Genomic DNA, 16770 nt, shown 5'->3' on the forward strand with positions numbered 1-16770 from the left:
TTAGAACAAGAATGGCATTTTCGAAACAGCACGGATGGTCCGTGCACAATCATACATGTAGGTCATTCTTAGTCATAGTTACACTGTTGTGTATGTGCAACATCCTTGTTGCTTGTAGATCTCAAGGCTTCTAAAAGCAACAGCTGATCTTTAGAGAGCCTTTGCCTCTTTTCATCATAGACGCACACTGGCACACATCAAAACCAGATGACATGGCTACCTCCCCCCAAAGGCCCTCCATTCACTGCCTGTGTGCTTCTAGCAGGACAGAACAATGCTGTAATGGACCATTTTAATTAACATTCGGCAGTTTTCCATATCAAATAATTCAAGGCCAGCACTCATCACTATTAGCACCACCCACTAATTGCCCTTGTCAATTTCAGCAAACATATCCAACCTTCAGAGTATTTTTGTTAGTCTTTTATGTTGAAAATATTTTATTATTGTTAATGATATTATGTAAAATAAAGTTTGATATGATTATACTACTTTCATTTTATATTTATTAGTACTATTATTATTAATTTTAATAATATTATTTTAATATTATTTGTCTATTTAGTATTATATTATAATTTAGATAAATATATATTTTTTATATTATATTACCATTTTACACATATTACTGTCATATCCATGTATTATTATTATATTAGTAGTAGTAGTATTAGTAGTAGTATTATGCTGTTATGTTGTTTTTATGTATCATTACAACAACAACATCAACAATAATATAAATATGGAATTATAAATTATAAGTCACAGTAAAAAATAAAATTATTACATACAATTACAGTACTTATTATTATTAAGTATTATTTATCTGTTTAAACAATATGATTATAGTAGTAACAGGAATAGTAATTATGTTATTTATATTACTATTTATTAATTTTAACAAAATATTATAAATATAGATGTAAATATGCTTTTATTGTACCTTAAGCTAAATACTTTAATTAATATTTGTATTTTTAAATTATTTTTATTTGTTTTATTTACATGCCATTCATATTACAGCGAATAAACGTGACAGTAGTCATTTCTAAGATACAGTACAGAAAAACATTGAACACAGACCACATGTAGAAAATGAGAATACATAGCAAAAAAATAAAACAAGTAAATATTTTTAATCATTTTGTTACGTCACATGATCATTTAGTGACATCAAAATGTGGTCATTAAAATGCTGAACAAGAATTAGCGATATATTTTTGTTTCGAAAAATCCAAAGTGTACAACTTCGAGGACTTTTAATTTGAAGCGCTTGGCCGCTAACCCGGAAGTGTAGTGTATTTTGTTGTTCAGGTTCAGTTGGTGAGTGTGTGGGGCTGCTGATCACCATTGGATGCGGACAAGTACAAACCAAAAACTGCGATATTGGGTTTTTGGCTTGAGTCGCAACCATGTCTCGGGGATCCATTGAAATCCCTCTGCGGGACACAGATGAGGTTTGGACTTGCTTGATCTCTTTGCGGTGCTGAATATAATTTGATTACAGCTCTATGATTAGCTATCATCTGCTAACATGCTATCATTCACGCGCGTTTGATAAGTTTACATAAATTAAATTAATAAACTAACAACAGCGAATGACAGAAATTCCCCCGTGAGTCTTAGGCTAACTTACTCAGTCATAAATTATACAGGGAAAAACTCTTAACGTGTTTCACTTGATGGAAGATAATTCGTCCAAGCATCTTTTAAGCCTTTTCTATTGCAGTTCCTGTCTATATTATATTTATTTACCGAATGCCATTTATTGAAAACTAAGCAAATTGTAGAAACAAGGGTCTAGCTAAACATGTCAGGAGTATATAGAAGAAGAAGACAATTACGTAAAGCACTACGCATTTAACAGTACTGTAGTTCATATTACGTAAGTTTACTTTTAGACCTTGTTTAGTCCAGAATTTCCAAAAATTGAATTAATTATGTCTTTGTGAATAATATATGACAGCGATATTCCTAAAATAAATGTCTTATAATCTCAGGGGCATGGTGGAATTTTATCATATTTTTGTGTTCTTGTCCTCGTTGGTGGTTATTAATTGGTTGTTTCTTCCTTAGGTTATTGAGCTTGACTTTGACCAGCTTCCAGAGGGAGATGAAGTCATCAGTATCCTCAAACAGGAACACACACAGCTGCACATATGGATTGCACTGGCTGTAAGTGACAAGCTTGTTATTGTGGCGTTATCGTGACATTATTAGGACTATGGTGTGCAAAAATCTCATGTCTATTTCTTTTCAGTTGGAGTACTACAAACAAGGCAAGACAGAAGATTTTGTCAAGTTGCTGGAGGCGGCACGCATTGATGGAAACCTCGATTACAGAGATCATGAGAAGGACCAGATGACCTGTTTGGACACACTAGCAGCTTATTATGTCCAGCAGGCTCGAAAAGAGAAGAATAAAGATGCAAAGAAGGACCTCATCAACCAGTCCACTCTTCTGTACACCATGGCAGACAAGATTATCATGTATGATCAGGTAAATGAAGGTTACACTATTCGTAGTTATCTGTTATCGTTGCATTTTTTAATTTAATTATTTGTTACATTTTTAGCCATATGTTACTTCTCGTTTTCACAGAACCATCTGCTGGGAAGAGCTTGCTTTTGTCTCTTGGAAGGAGATAAGATGGATCAGGCAGATGCTCAGTTTCAGTTTGTGCTTAACCAGTCAACAAACAACATCCCTGCACTCCTGGGTAAATGTGTCACATGATTATACACTTATTTCTAAAGTCAACTTGAAATCAGAATTCATTCTATATTTCCTAATACAGCAGGGTTTCTGCAGGTCTTAAAAACTTTTTATTCACTCTTCCACAAATAAAGGCCAAAAAGGTCTTAAATGAGAGTGTTAAATTACATTTTTTCCCAATGCAAATATTTAAATGTCAAATCAAGGTACACATACTTAAGATGCTAATTGAACATATTACATTTTTTTCTGAGAAAACTCACAAAATTAAGTGGGTTTAGAACACAAATATCTGTCAGTGAGGTATGATTACTTTCTTGCCTTTGAACCAAGTTGAGCCCATTTTTGTTCTTGTTTTAATATAAACTTACATCAGTTTGATCAGTTTCTCATTAAACAAGACTTTTTATATTTTTGTCATTTTGCGTCTTAAGTAAATGTACCTTGATTTAAGAATCTTTTTACATTTGTATTGGAAAACAAGATGAAAATAGTGAGGAAGAGCATCACTTTTTTTGATTTTTGTGATGGAAGGTACAATAAAAGTTACTTACAAATTCAAAATTTCAAACCATAAGATTTTTTTTTTTTTTTTTTTTTGTAAATGAATTCAAAATTGGAATTTGTGGTTGCTCACAGTGAAGCATTGTTAATACAAGAGATTTACGTTTATGGAACTTATTGATGTATTTTGTTCTATTCAGTTTACTCTAAAGTTTCTTTACATGGTCTTAACCCTGTACAGGGTTCCTTTGAATACTTAAAAAAATCTTTAAGGTCATAAATTTTATTAAATGTAAACAGAAGTAATAACAAAAGTTGTAATTATAATTTTATGAGTTCTTAAATTGCCTCTTAATTTTGGGGATAGAAGACCACAAATTGCACATGGCGTAATGTAATAATTAAACTTCATATTATATGAGTTGATTTAATGACACAAATGTGAGTGTGGCTTGTTTAGAATGAAAAGATGTCACTCTTGCACGTATTACAAGATCAGATTTCAGAGTACATCGTAATCATTGACGTAATCATCATATTGCTCACGTTTATGCCAAGTTTTTGCTATTAATAGATGGTATCTTCATATGAATGATTATTTGACTTTGTTTTTGTCCTCAATAGGTAAGGCGTGTATCTCCTTCAACAAAAAGGACTACAGAGGAGCTCTAGCCTACTACAAAAAAGCTCTTCGCACTAATCCTGGCTGTCCAGGTGAGTCTGCCAGATGTGTTGAAAATACTACCATCTTTTCCTTAAAACCTCACCACTTCCTAGTCATAACAGATCAGTGTTTTCGAATTAAATCTTGACAAAATATACATCAACTGAAAGATAAAGAAACCTTAATACTATATATATTATAATATATATTTAGGGCCCTATGAAATCTGTTTTATTTTTGTTCTGGTATAATTTCTCTGTACTTCATTTTAATTGTTTAATTTGAACAATCAAAATGCATGTTAAATCAATAAAATTCATACAACTTTACAATTTTTACAGTTTATTTACATTTTGGATAGACCACCTTGTCACCACGCTACATGTCAACTAACTCTCATTAGAGTATTAGTAGAATGTTAGGTTAGGGTTAGTAGAAGTTGTTGACATATTTGCACCAATGGTCACTTACAGTCAGTAGAATGTCTAAAGATGGCTATCAAAATAAAGTTAACACTTTATTTTCATTAATTTAATAATTAATATAAAATGTTTTATTTTTTCAGAAATGTTGTGTTGTCTCTTTTAAAATGTATGCCTTTTTGTAATAATTGATGGTAAAAAAAAAAAAAAAGATTAAAAATTATTTTGTTTTAGCACAAAAACAGAGGTTTACTATTGAAATAAAAAAAAAGAGTGTGGCTCTGAAGATTAAATTTATGTGTTCGTGACGGCAGATGCTGACAAAAAAACACGAGTATCATGCATACTTGAGTATATTGCAGTTTGATTAACGGTACAGTCCTACTTTGCATTCATCCAAAATTCGCTACATTCTGTGAAAATTCCACATTATGCTGTAAATTCTATTTTTATGACTGGGTTCTGTGATTCTGTCTGCATTTTTTGCATCACAGAAATCATAAGGCTCTATAATAGTAGCCACTGTAATCTTGTATGTTTTTTTTTGGTCTGTGTTTCAAACTGCTGGTTGTCAGGTTATCCTTGACTGGTCTAGTCTCGCAGAGCTAATTTTTGCGTAAATTGTCTCATTGCAGCTGAGGTGAGACTAGGAATGGGCCACTGCTTTGTCAAGTTAAACAAACTGGAGAAAGCTCGCTTAGCATTTGGCAGAGCTCTTGAGCTCAACTCCAAATGTGTGGGAGCTTTGGTGGGTTTGGCTGTTCTGGAGCTCAACAACAAAGAGGCCGACTCCATCAAGAACGGTGTGCAGCTGCTTTCCAGAGCCTACACCATTGACCCCAGCAACCCTATGGTGCTCAATCACCTCGCCAATCATTTCTTCTTCAAAAAAGGTAAAGCTAGATCTCTCTTGCGATCTGCAGTTTTGAAGTGGAGATCTTGTATTTTATATGTGCTTTGTGTTTTTCAGGACTACAGCAAAGTGCAGCATCTGGCTCTTCATGCTTTTCACAACACAGAGGTGGAGGCTATGCAAGCAGAGAGCTGCTATCAGTTAGCTCGTTCCTTCCACGTCCAGGTACGAAAGTGACTTCTTTCATTTCAAATAGTTATCAATCAGTATATTTCGTATATAACATGTAATTGATTAAATAACATAGGTAATTAGCCAGGGATAATAGCATATTCAACCCTAAACAATGCCATTTTAGTATTGTTTTTAGTATTTTGTAGTATTTATTCATATTTTAACTTGATTTATTTCTGATCAGCATTTATTAATATATGGTTTGTTTTAAGTTTCAGTAAGTTTATTACATTTATTTTATTTATTTATTCTTTATTTTATTTTTTATTTTATGAGTTAAATAAATTGTAAATAATTTTTTTTCACTAATTTTAGTACCTAAACTTTATTACAGTAGGTTGAAAGGCAACGTTTCTCATTTTCATTTAAGTTTTGTAGGTTTTTTATCTAATATTTATCTGTATTTTATTTCAGCTTTGTCAATTATACTGAAAGCTGTTTTTAATAATTTTAGTTTTAGTTAACAGTCACAATACTGACCTTAAAGGGATAATCAAAACATCTGTATATTACATTTTTTACTTTTTTTTTATGTTAGCATATAAGAGTTACACAAGTTTTTCAAATGTGACCCTGGACCACAAAACCAGTCATAATTAGCACAGGTATGTTTGTAGCAATAGCCAACAATACACTGTATGGGTCAAAATGATTGATTTTTCTTTTATGTCAAAAATCATTAGGAAATTACATAAAAATCATGTTCCATGAAAATATTTAGTAAATTTCCTACCGTAAATATGTCAGAACTTAATTGTTGATTAGTAATATGCATTGCTAGGAGCTTCATTTAGACAACTTTAAAGGCGAGATTCTCAATATCTTGTATCTTGGCCTATACTAACAAACCATACATCAATGGAAAGCTTATTTATTCAGCTTTCAGATGATGTATAAATCTCAGTTTCAGAAAAACGGACCCCTATGACTGGTTTTGTGGTCCTGGGTCACAAATGTATTTAGTCTAATATTTACTGAAAAATTGTTGAAGACGGATCATGCGGACAGAGGCCAAAAATTACTCGACCTGGCCAATATTTCAGTCTGTCATTCAGCTTAAATTTCCTGCAGTGTGCAACACCAATGCTAATAAACTTGCTCACATTTTTGCTTTTAGGAGGACTATGACCAGGCCTTCCAGTACTACTATCAGGCCACTCAGTTTGCTTCGTCTACTTTTGTACTGCCCTTCTTCGGCCTGGGCCAGATGTATGTATATCGTAGAGACAAGGAGAATGCTGCGCAGTGCTTTGAAAAGGTCCTGAAAGCTTATCCCAACAATTATGAAACCATGAAGATCCTTGGATCACTCTATGCCACATCAGATGACCAGGAGAAGAGAGACATTGCTAAAGTATGACATTATTATAAAAATTATCAAAAGCTTCATTACAAAAATGTTTTTCTCAGAGATTGTACTGTAAGGCTGCTATTTTTTGACTCATAGGAACATCTGAAAAAAGTCACAGTACAATATTCCGATGATGTGGAAGCCTGGATTGAGCTCGCCCAAATTTTGGAACAAACAGACATTCAGGTAACAGTGTTATTCCTACGTATACTTGTGTTTGGATGCAACATACACCTCTCTCAAACTTTGAATCACCCATCTTTTCTACAGGGTGCTCTTTCAGCTTATGGCACCGCCACTCGTATCCTCCAGGAGAAGGTCCAAGCTGATGTTCCCCCTGAGATCCTCAATAATTTGGGAGCTTTACATTTCAGATTGGGAAACCTTGGCGAGGCCAAGGTAAAGAGGGATTTTTAGCTTTGGTTGAACGGCTGTTGTGGCTCTACTGTTGATTATCAACACAACTGAATTGTTTTGTAGAAATATTTCCTGGCTTCTTTGGAGAGAGCAAAAGCTGAGGGCGAGCATGATGAGCATTACTACAACGCCATCTCCGTCACAACCTCCTATAACCTGGCCAGACTGTATGAAGCCATGTGCGAGTTCCACGAGGCTGAGAAACTCTACAAGAACATCTTGAGAGAGCATCCCAACTATGTGGACTGTATGCATCATCACAGTATTCGTTTTGTGTCTTTTTTTTTTTTTTTTTTTCTTCAGAAAATTGTGAATTTGTTTGACTTTTTTTGAATCTGTAACAGGTTACTTGCGTCTTGGAGCGATGGCACGTGACAAAGGAAATTTCTACGAAGCTTCCGACTGGTTTAAAGAAGCTCTTCAGATCAATCAGGTAGGATGTTCTTATCTTTATAAATATGACCAACATATGTAACCCCGGACCACAGGGTCATAAGTGTATAAACCAGTCATAAGGGTCATTTTTTTTCTTTTTTAAATGACTATTTGAAAATCTGGAATCTGAGGGTGCAAAAACAATAAAAATACAGAGAAAATCGCGTTCAAAGTTGTCTAAATGAAGTTCTTAGCAATGCGCATTACTAATCAAAATCAAGTTCTGATATATTTATGATAGGAAATTTACAAAATATCTTTATGGGACATTGTCTTTACTTAATATCCTAATAATTTTTGGCATAATAGAAAAATCGATAATTTTGACCCATACCATGTATTTTTGGCTATTGCTACAAATATACCTGTGCTTTTTAAGGTCCAGGGTCATCATTCTTATTCTCTAGTTCTGTATTAATCCAAACAGGCAAAAAGTTGCAACAAAAAAAACCCCTGCACACTGTAAGGGTAAAAAAAGACAACAAAAAGCTATGTGAGATATAAAGCAAAACTTTACTGAGAAACGGCAAACATTTTGGTCGCAATGTGATGATATTCAGTGCCTAATTGCAATACAATGTGCAAGAGTGACCTTAAAACAAAGATCACGTGGTTGCGCATGTCACATGACCAAAGATCAAATTAGTTTATTAATGCTGTCATGATTCCAGATGGTTTTAGTTTGTTGAGACGAATAAACTAGTATAATTCTCAGTTGATTAGATTAATTTTCATTCACTAGCAGTTGTTTTATTTTGCTTAAAGTTTAATCATAATTATTTATGATGTATCTAATTTTATCATGTTTTATTTATTTTTTTGTAATCATGTGATGTATGCAACCATGTAATCTTTGTTCTAAGGTGACTCCTTGCACCTGATATTGTAATTAGGCCCTAAAGAAGGTCATGACCTAAACATTTGCCATTCCTCAGTAAAGCAGTGCTATTTTAGTCAGTGTTGGGGGTAACGCATTACAAGTAATGCAAGTTATGTAATAATATTACTTTTTTTCAAGTAACTAGTAAAGTTACGCATTACTTTTGAATTTCTAAGAAAATATCTTATTATTATTAGTTATTTTTTCAAATAAGTAACTTTCAGTTACTTTTTTCCCCATTTATTGATTGACAAGTCTCCTGTCAGGAAATTGGGAGTAAACATGATGTTACTGTATTCTAGACTAAATGTGAACATGCAAACTCAAAATATGACGCAACCCTGCAATAATTAAATATGTTAAATTAAACAAATATCCTTTATGTATTTAATCCCATTTTATTAACCAGTGTCTTTGCTGCTGACCTTCGATGCAATTTAAACATACTAATAAGCATAAATGACTTTAGATAAATTAACATTTGTGCTTTATTTTATATTTATATATATATATATAGCTGAAGAGTGATCTCCTGCATAAATGTACTTTTCTTTCAGCCTGAGGTGAATTCATTTCACTTTTGGTGTAAAAGGGCTTTTACATTATAGTTGTTTTATATTAAAAACAAAGAAGCAAGTCCTGCCCAGATTTAAAGTAACGCGAAGGTAACGTTACACATTACTTTCCATAAAAAATAACTAAGTCATGTAATTAGTTACTTTTTTCAGGGAGTAACGCAAAATTGTAATGCATGACTTTTAAAAGTAACTTTTCCCAACACTGATTTTAGTATTACTGTTTTTATTAATAGTTTTTTTAATTTGTTTCTGTATTTTCCATTTTCATTTTAATTGGTTAAATGTTTATTAGTAATGTTTATTTATAATATCATTTTTAATTAATTTTATTTGTTTATTTTTGTAAATAAAGTTAAACCAAAATGAGAAATGTTGTATGTAATGGTGTATTTCAGTTTAAGTTTATTTTATTTCAAGTAACTTTCTTTTTAATGGTTTTAATTTCCTAAACTAGACTATTCTAATGCTGCAGTAAAGCTGTAGTTTTTATCTTCCACTTTGTTTTGTTTTTTTTCTTTTCTCATCCTATAATTTGTGGACCTTTTTTTTTTGTGAACTTTTACCTATTTTGATTATTTTGGCTAATGCATCTAGACTTTTTTTTTTTTTTTTTTTTTTTTAGGTTTTTGGTCATTTCTTCAGATCTGTATTAAAAAAAAATGTATTTTGCAGGACCACCCTGACGCCTGGTCTCTGATTGGTAACCTTCACTTGGCAAAGCAAGAGTGGGGTCCTGGGCAGAAGAAGTTTGAACGCATCCTTAAACAGCCCTCCACTCAGAACGACACCTACTCTATGCTGGCGCTGGGCAATGTATGGCTACAGACGCTGCATCAACCCACTAGAGACAGAGAAAAGGTGCCTTACGTGATTGAGCTGACAAATCATCATGTTTTATTAGAATTAGTTGTCTGTTTAAATTATTTACATATGTTTTTTTTTTTGTTTTTTTTGCAGGAAAAGCGTCACCAGGATCGAGCTTTGGCGATCTACAAACAAGTTCTGAGGAATGATTCCAAAAATCTGTATGCTGCCAATGGCATAGGTGTGTTATCTGCTGTTTAATTAGTCTTCCAATTCCGGCCTGTAACTAGTAGTGTAAACCAACATACTAGTGGTTAACTGTGTTTTTCATCATAAGCATCTTTTGTGTGACGCAGGTGCTGTGTTGGCACATAAGGGTTATTTCCGAGAGGCACGAGATGTTTTTGCCCAGGTCAGAGAGGCAACGGCAGAGATCAGTGATGTCTGGCTGAATCTCGCACACATCTATGTGGAGCAGAAGCAGTACATCAGTGCTGTGCAGATGGTGAGAGAATGAACTGAAGGGAAAGTCCACTGAAGTGGAGGGTTTTGTTTTGCATCTGTACTCAAGTTCTGTTTTTCTCTCTCTTCAGTATGAAAACTGCTTGAAGAAATTCTACAAATATCAGAACACAGAGGTACTGCTCTATCTGGCCCGAGCGCTCTTCAAATGTGGCAAGCTGCAGGAGTGCAAACAGACTCTTCTGAGGGTGGGCAAATCTTAATATTACTGTAGGGTTTCTCAAACTTACGGAAAGCTGTTTATGCCACTGAATAAAAACTAAAAAACAGATTATTGCAACTTCTTATCTCACAATTCTGACTTTTTTTTTTCAGAATTGCATGATACAAACTTGCTATTCAGACTTTTTCTCAGAACTGTGAGATATCAAAGTTTGTATCTTGCAGTTCTGACTTTTTTCTCACAATTGTGAGATATAAACTCGTAATTTTGAGTTATAAAGTCCAATTCTTAGGGGAAAAAAGACTGATAGGTTCTTAGAATTGTGAGTTTATATCTTACAATTCTGACTGAACAACTCGCAGTTGCATGTTACATAGGCAGAATTGCAATATATGAACTTACAATTTTGAGAAAAAAAGTCAGAATTGTCAACGCCGATAGTCTTGTGGGCAGCACGCCGACATACAGCGCCGTTGCGCTACGGGCGTCCTGAGTTCAAATCCCGACTTGAGGACTATTCCCGATCCCACCCCAATCTCTCTCTCACTTCGTTTCCTGTCTGTTCTGATCTGTCCTATCCTGATAAAGACAAGAATGCCAAAATAATAAATCTTTAAAAATGTCAGAATTGTGAGTTTATTTTGCAGTTCTAACTTAATAACTCACAATTGCGAGCTTATATCATGCAATTCTGACTTCATTTCTCAGTATTGCTAGTTTATATCTGAATTCTAAAAAAAAAAAAAAAAAAAATTGTGAATTGTGAGCAATTACCTTTTTTATTTTTTATTCAGTGACAAAAACAAATTCATTAACAAAAACAAAAAAAAACTATTGAAATAAAACACATTTTATATATAAACATTTTGTCATTTGACCATAACAGTAGAGACACTATTATAGTTTTTATTAATATTCTGAATTAGTATTTGTTATATTCAATTTTCATTTGACTTTTTGCTAAGGATTAAGTAATTTTGTTTTATTTTATTATTATTATTTTTTTTAATATGTCTGCAATAGATTTTATACATATTTTTTTTATGTCCGTTTCAGTTATTTTAGTACAATTTTAGTATCGAGTTAAGCTGAATGAAAACAAGAAAAGTTTCCTTAATTTTTTTCAATTTTGTTTCAGTTTTAGTTAACTGTAATAATCCTGCAGTGAACCATGAACATGTAAATGTTTTATTTAGTATTATGTTTATTATATATTATATATTATTATTTTTTTAATTATTAATTGTCAAACAATTTATATTATTATGCTAAAATTTATGTATATGTATTGAACAATTTATTTAATTTAACATATTACTTAAGTTGTCTTGTAAAGTGGAACCCAATGTATTATACTGGACTGAACATATATTTAAAGCGATTTTTCATCAAAATTAAGTATAATGCCAATATATTTTTGTTTTATTTTATTATGTATTAATTATGCTTCATTATTTAAAAAGAATATATATTGGTAAGTCATATTAGTTAATGCTTGTTAATGCATTAATTAAAAATGAGCAATACATTTAGTATAGTATTTATTAATCTTTGTTAATGTTAGTTAATAAAAATACAGCTGTTTATTGTTAGTTCATGTTAGCTCAGGTCCATTAAATAATATTAACAGATGCAACTTTTGATTTTAACATTGTATTACTAAATATTGAAATTTCCATTTAAGAATAATAAATGCTTTAGAAGTATTTAGTTCAATCTCTTCGAAGTCCTAATTATGCATTATGTTTCTGACTTCCTAATGTTTTTTCTTATTTCCGGTTCTTTGATTTTCAGGCTCGGCACGTGGCACCCAATGACACAGTGCTGATGTTTAATGTGGCGCTGGTGCTGCAGAGATTGGCCACGCTGGTGCTGAAGGATGAGAAGAGTAATCTGAAAGCTGTATTGAGTGCAGTGAAAGAGCTGGAGTTGGCTCACAGGTTCGTGAACTCCATGACCTCCAGCCTGTGACGCAGCACAGTCTGAAGCTCTCGTATGCCTTTCATAACTTTGTTATTGTTCTCACAGGTACTTCAGCTATCTCAGTAAGGCTGGAGACAAAATGAGATTCGACCTAGCGCTGGCCGCAAGCGAAGCCAGGTAGGTTTGTTTTTCCAGATATGGGATATTTGTTCTGAAATTGAAGTTTCCTCTTACAGCATGTCAGTCAGATGTGATCTGACAGCTCCCATGAAAATGCAGCCACATCAAAAAATATTTGATGCATTTTTAAATTATCTAATAATTTTATTTAATAATATTTAAATTATTTTGTATTTTAATATTTATTTAATATATTTATACACTTATACACAAAATATACACTTTTTAAAATATATTTTATAAATGTTATCAATTACACGCAAGTTTTTAGGTTAGCTATATCATTTTTTTTTAAAATGTATTTATTTAATAAAATACAAAATATAGATTTATTTTCTTTTTTTAAAATGTTTATGTATTTTGTGTATATTTCTGTAAACTTTTTTTCTTTTTTTTTTTTTTTTTTGAAAGGCTATTAAATGACATAATAAATGATGACATAATTTGATGATTTTGAAATGTGTATTTTTCTCTTTCAGGCAGTGTTCCGATTTGCTAAGCCAGGCTCAATACCATGTGGCCCGAGCTCGTAAACAAGATGAGGAGGAGAAGGAGCACCGCGCCAAACAGGAGCAGGAGAGAGACCTACTGCGGCAGCAGATGCTGAAAGAACAGGAGGAGAGGAAGAGCAAAGAGGCCGAGGAGCAGAAGAAGCTGCTTGAGCAGAGAGCCCAATATGTGGAGAAGACCAAGAACCTGCTCAACTTCTCAGAGGCAATGAAAGCAGCAGCAAAGGAGAAGAAGAAAGCAAGCAGTGGACGGGTCAGTCCAAACACTTCAACACTTTTTTTTTTTATTTTATTATTATTTTTTTTTAATGTAATAAAATGCTCACTTTTTTTTTTTTTTTACTACTTAGCGCAAGAAAGGAGGTGACTTTGATGACTTTGTCAATGACGACTCTGATGAGGATCTGCCAATCAAGAAAAAGAAGAAGAAGAAATCTGGGAGTGGCAGTGAAGTTGAGGATGAAGGGGAGGACGGAGAGAAGAAACCCCGTAAAAAGAGGAAAAGGTAAACATTAATGACAACGTTCTCAATTCATGAAGGTGGAAAGCAGTGTTATTTTAGTATTATTTATTAGCTATTATAGTTTTTGGTAATGTTTTGGAATAGCTGCTGTTTTTAATAATTTTATGTTGTGCTTTAGTCATTTTAATAATTACTAATAAAAATCGTATTCTTTTTTTATATTACCATTTACATTTGAGGTCAAAAGTTTACATACACCTTGCACAAATGTTAATTATTTTACCAAAATAAGAGGGATCATACAAAGTGCATGTTATTTTTTTATTTAGTACTGACCAGAAGAAGATATTTCACTTCAAGATGTTTACATATAGTCCACAAGAGAAAATAATAGTTGAATTTATAAAAATGACCCTGTTCAATAGTTTACATGCACTTGATACTTAATACTGTGTTGTTACCTGAATGATCCATGGCTTTTTTCATAAGTCCCTTGTTTGTCCTGAACAGTTAAACTGCCTGCTGTTCTTTAGAAAAATCTTTCAGGTCCCACAACTACTTTAATTTTTCAGCCTTCTTGTGTATTTGAACCCTTTCCAATAATGACTATGATTTTAAGAGCCATCTTTTCACACTGAGGACAACTGAGGGATGCTCCAGAAGGAAATGCAATGCACTAAGAGCCAGGGGGTCAAAACTTTTTGAATTTGAAGATCAGGATAAATTTAACTTTTGTCTTCTAGGAAACATGTATGTATCTTCTGTCACTTCTGAAGGGCAGGACTAAATGAAAATATATGATATGTAGGCAAAATAATAAAAATGTACACATTCATTCTGTTCGAAAGTTTTCACCCCTTGGCTCTTAATGCATTGTTTTTCCTTCTGAAGCATCTGTGAGTGTTTGAACCTTCTGTAATAGTTGCATAGGAGTCCCTCAGTTGTCCTCAGTGTGAAAAGATGGATCTCAAAATCATACAGTCACTGCTGGAACAGTTCAAATACACAAAAATGCTGAAAAACTAAAGAATCTGTGGGACCTGAAAGATTTTTCAGAAGAACAGAAACATTTTGTAAACATTTTTTTATGTGAAATATCTTTTTTAGGTCAGTACTAAAAAAAAAAAAACATGCATTTTGTATGTTCCCTCTTATGTTGGTGAAATTAACAATTTGCAGATTGTGCAAGGTGTATGTAAACTTTTGACTTCAATTGTAGGTTTAATTTTTTTTTTCCAGTAATTTTAATGATTCCTCTTAAACTAAATGAAAATTAAAAAAATGTTGCCTTGACAACTAACTGAAAAAGGTTTTCTCATCTAATATTTATATTTCATTTCAGCTTTCAATTAAAAATATTTTCATAGGTTTAGGTGTTTATTTATTTATTTGTTTATTTTTTACAATAACCCTGGTGAAACATGGAGAGGCAAATTTTTGGGTTGCGAACGACTTGATGCAATGATGCAAAATCACTTAAAATTATAAATGATAAAAAATGCTAAATTATTAAAATTATATAAAAATTATACATTAAAATATGAACGTAATATTATCATTATATATAATAAATGTATAATTATATTCAATTATTATTTATATATAAAATATGTATTATTATTTTAATTTTGTTATAAAAGGTGCAAAATGTGAGCTAGTGTTGAACTCATTACTGATTGCTTTTTCTTTCTTTTTGTTTCTTTTTGCATGTAATGAAATGATTATAAATTATAATTATTTAACTATAAATAAAATACTTGTAAATTGTATATTCTAAATTATATAATTTTTTTTCTGAAAACCCGATTGTATTTAAAAACTGATTTATTCTGAGTCAGGCTGAGTTTCAGTGTGTTTATCTTGTTGTTTCCTCAGACCAGCTAAAAGAGAAGATGAAGGTTCAGATGATGAGGAAGGAGGCTCAAGGCCTAAAAAGCAGCGCAAGCCCAGAGACCGCAAGAAGATTGAAAAGGTACAGATGCTCTGAGCATTTAACATGAAAGATTTACCTGTATGCTGAGATTGAGTTCTAACTGCATTTCTCTTTTTTTTTTTAAGCCCAAGCCAGAGCGCATGCCGCCGTCTCTTAAAGGGAAGATCAAGTCCAAGGCAATCATTTCATCTTCTGATTCTTCCTCTGATGAGGATGGTCTAAAAATAGCAGAAGACAGGTGAGAGATGTCACTTGAGTTTGCTTGAACTGTCAACATGAGCTGAAATTTCACAATATGTATTTTGTAAATTGCATGTTATTGAGCTGGGAAGCAATTAATTCATGCATGTTTTCATTAAAACATGTATGAGTCCGTTACAATCACATATACATGTCACAAGACAGAAAACAACATCTGTTGCTACTTCTGTTTCATTTAGAATTTATTTATCCCTGAAATTCTGTTTTATGCCCAGAAACCCCAGGGACAGCGGCTCTGGCTCAGACGACGACGACAACCACCACAACGAAAGGCACAGGAAGCGTATTGCTTCTGACAGCGATTCCAACGAGGAGCGCAATCAATCGGGCAGTGAGCCAGGCAGCCCTCAACGCTCCGGGAACTCAGACGAGGATGAGTCTGGCAGCGAACGCCCGGTGAAAAGGAGGAGACCACAGCAGCAGTCCGACTCTGAGCAGTCAGACAACGAGAGCAAAAAGAGCCGCTCCGAAGGGTCTGACGATGAATCTCCACCTGGATCTCCAGCCGCCGCTTCAGATCGAGGCTCAGAGAACGAAGGCTCTCCGCAGAGGTCCGATAACGACTCTGAGCCGGAGGGGTCCAACAATGAAGCCTCCAACAGAGGATCTGATGATGACAGTGACTAAATTTACTGACCGTTGGTCTGTTGAGGAAAAAAGAAAAGCCTTTGTTCTTGTAATGTTCAGATCATAGTATGTAGTTATGTCTTCCTGGATAATGTTTTTCAGATTTTACACAATGTTTTTTTTTGTTTTATTTTTCAGAAATGAGAACGGTGTTTTCTGTTCAGCCTTTTGAGTAAGAAATGTTCAAAACCTCTTTGGCAGACGCTTTTTGTTGAGCATTACAGCTAATATTCAGTGCTCTATAGTCTAAAAGGACAATCACATGTTGTGATTAAGAGTTGGTGTACAATATGAAATACCTTTGAATAAAAAGCATTTTGAAACTTTTCTA

At 33.1% G+C, this 16770-nt stretch overlaps 1 protein-coding gene across 1 annotated transcript; it reads left to right on the forward strand.

The window, feature by feature from the left end:
• The first annotated feature begins 1290 nt into the window (after positions 1–1290).
• Positions 1291–16770, forward strand: ctr9 (CTR9 homolog, Paf1/RNA polymerase II complex component). The gene is made up of 23 exons (XM_051114478.1): positions 1291–1457; positions 2077–2175; positions 2261–2500; positions 2603–2720; positions 3845–3934; positions 4942–5196; positions 5275–5384; positions 6511–6747; positions 6841–6930; positions 7015–7143; positions 7225–7408; positions 7506–7594; positions 9727–9912; positions 10012–10099; positions 10215–10363; positions 10452–10568; positions 12338–12483; positions 12572–12643; positions 13126–13408; positions 13506–13660; positions 15494–15590; positions 15677–15789; positions 16028–16770. The coding sequence occupies exons 1-23, from the start codon at positions 1413–1415 to the stop codon at positions 16437–16439; spliced, it is 3504 nt and encodes a 1167-aa protein (XP_050970435.1). The 5' UTR covers positions 1291–1412; the 3' UTR covers positions 16440–16770.

This window comes from Labeo rohita, chromosome 7 (genome assembly GCF_022985175.1).
Source record: "Labeo rohita strain BAU-BD-2019 chromosome 7, IGBB_LRoh.1.0, whole genome shotgun sequence".
NCBI classification, from domain to species: Eukaryota; Metazoa; Chordata; class Actinopteri; order Cypriniformes; family Cyprinidae; genus Labeo; species Labeo rohita.

What these genes read in the sequence shown, in the direction of transcription:
- ctr9 (XM_051114478.1), top strand. Translation starts at nt 1,413, where the DNA reads ATGTCTCGGGGATCCATTGAAATCCCTCTGCGGGACACAGATGAG. An exon ending in ACATATGGATTGCACTGGCT is followed by an intron (nt 2,176 to 2,260) that starts GTAAGTGACAAG and finishes ATTTCTTTTCAG; the next exon opens with TTGGAGTACTACAAACAAGG. An exon ending in CTCGTTCCTTCCACGTCCAG is followed by an intron (nt 5,385 to 6,510) that starts GTACGAAAGTGA and finishes TTTTGCTTTTAG; the next exon opens with GAGGACTATGACCAGGCCTT.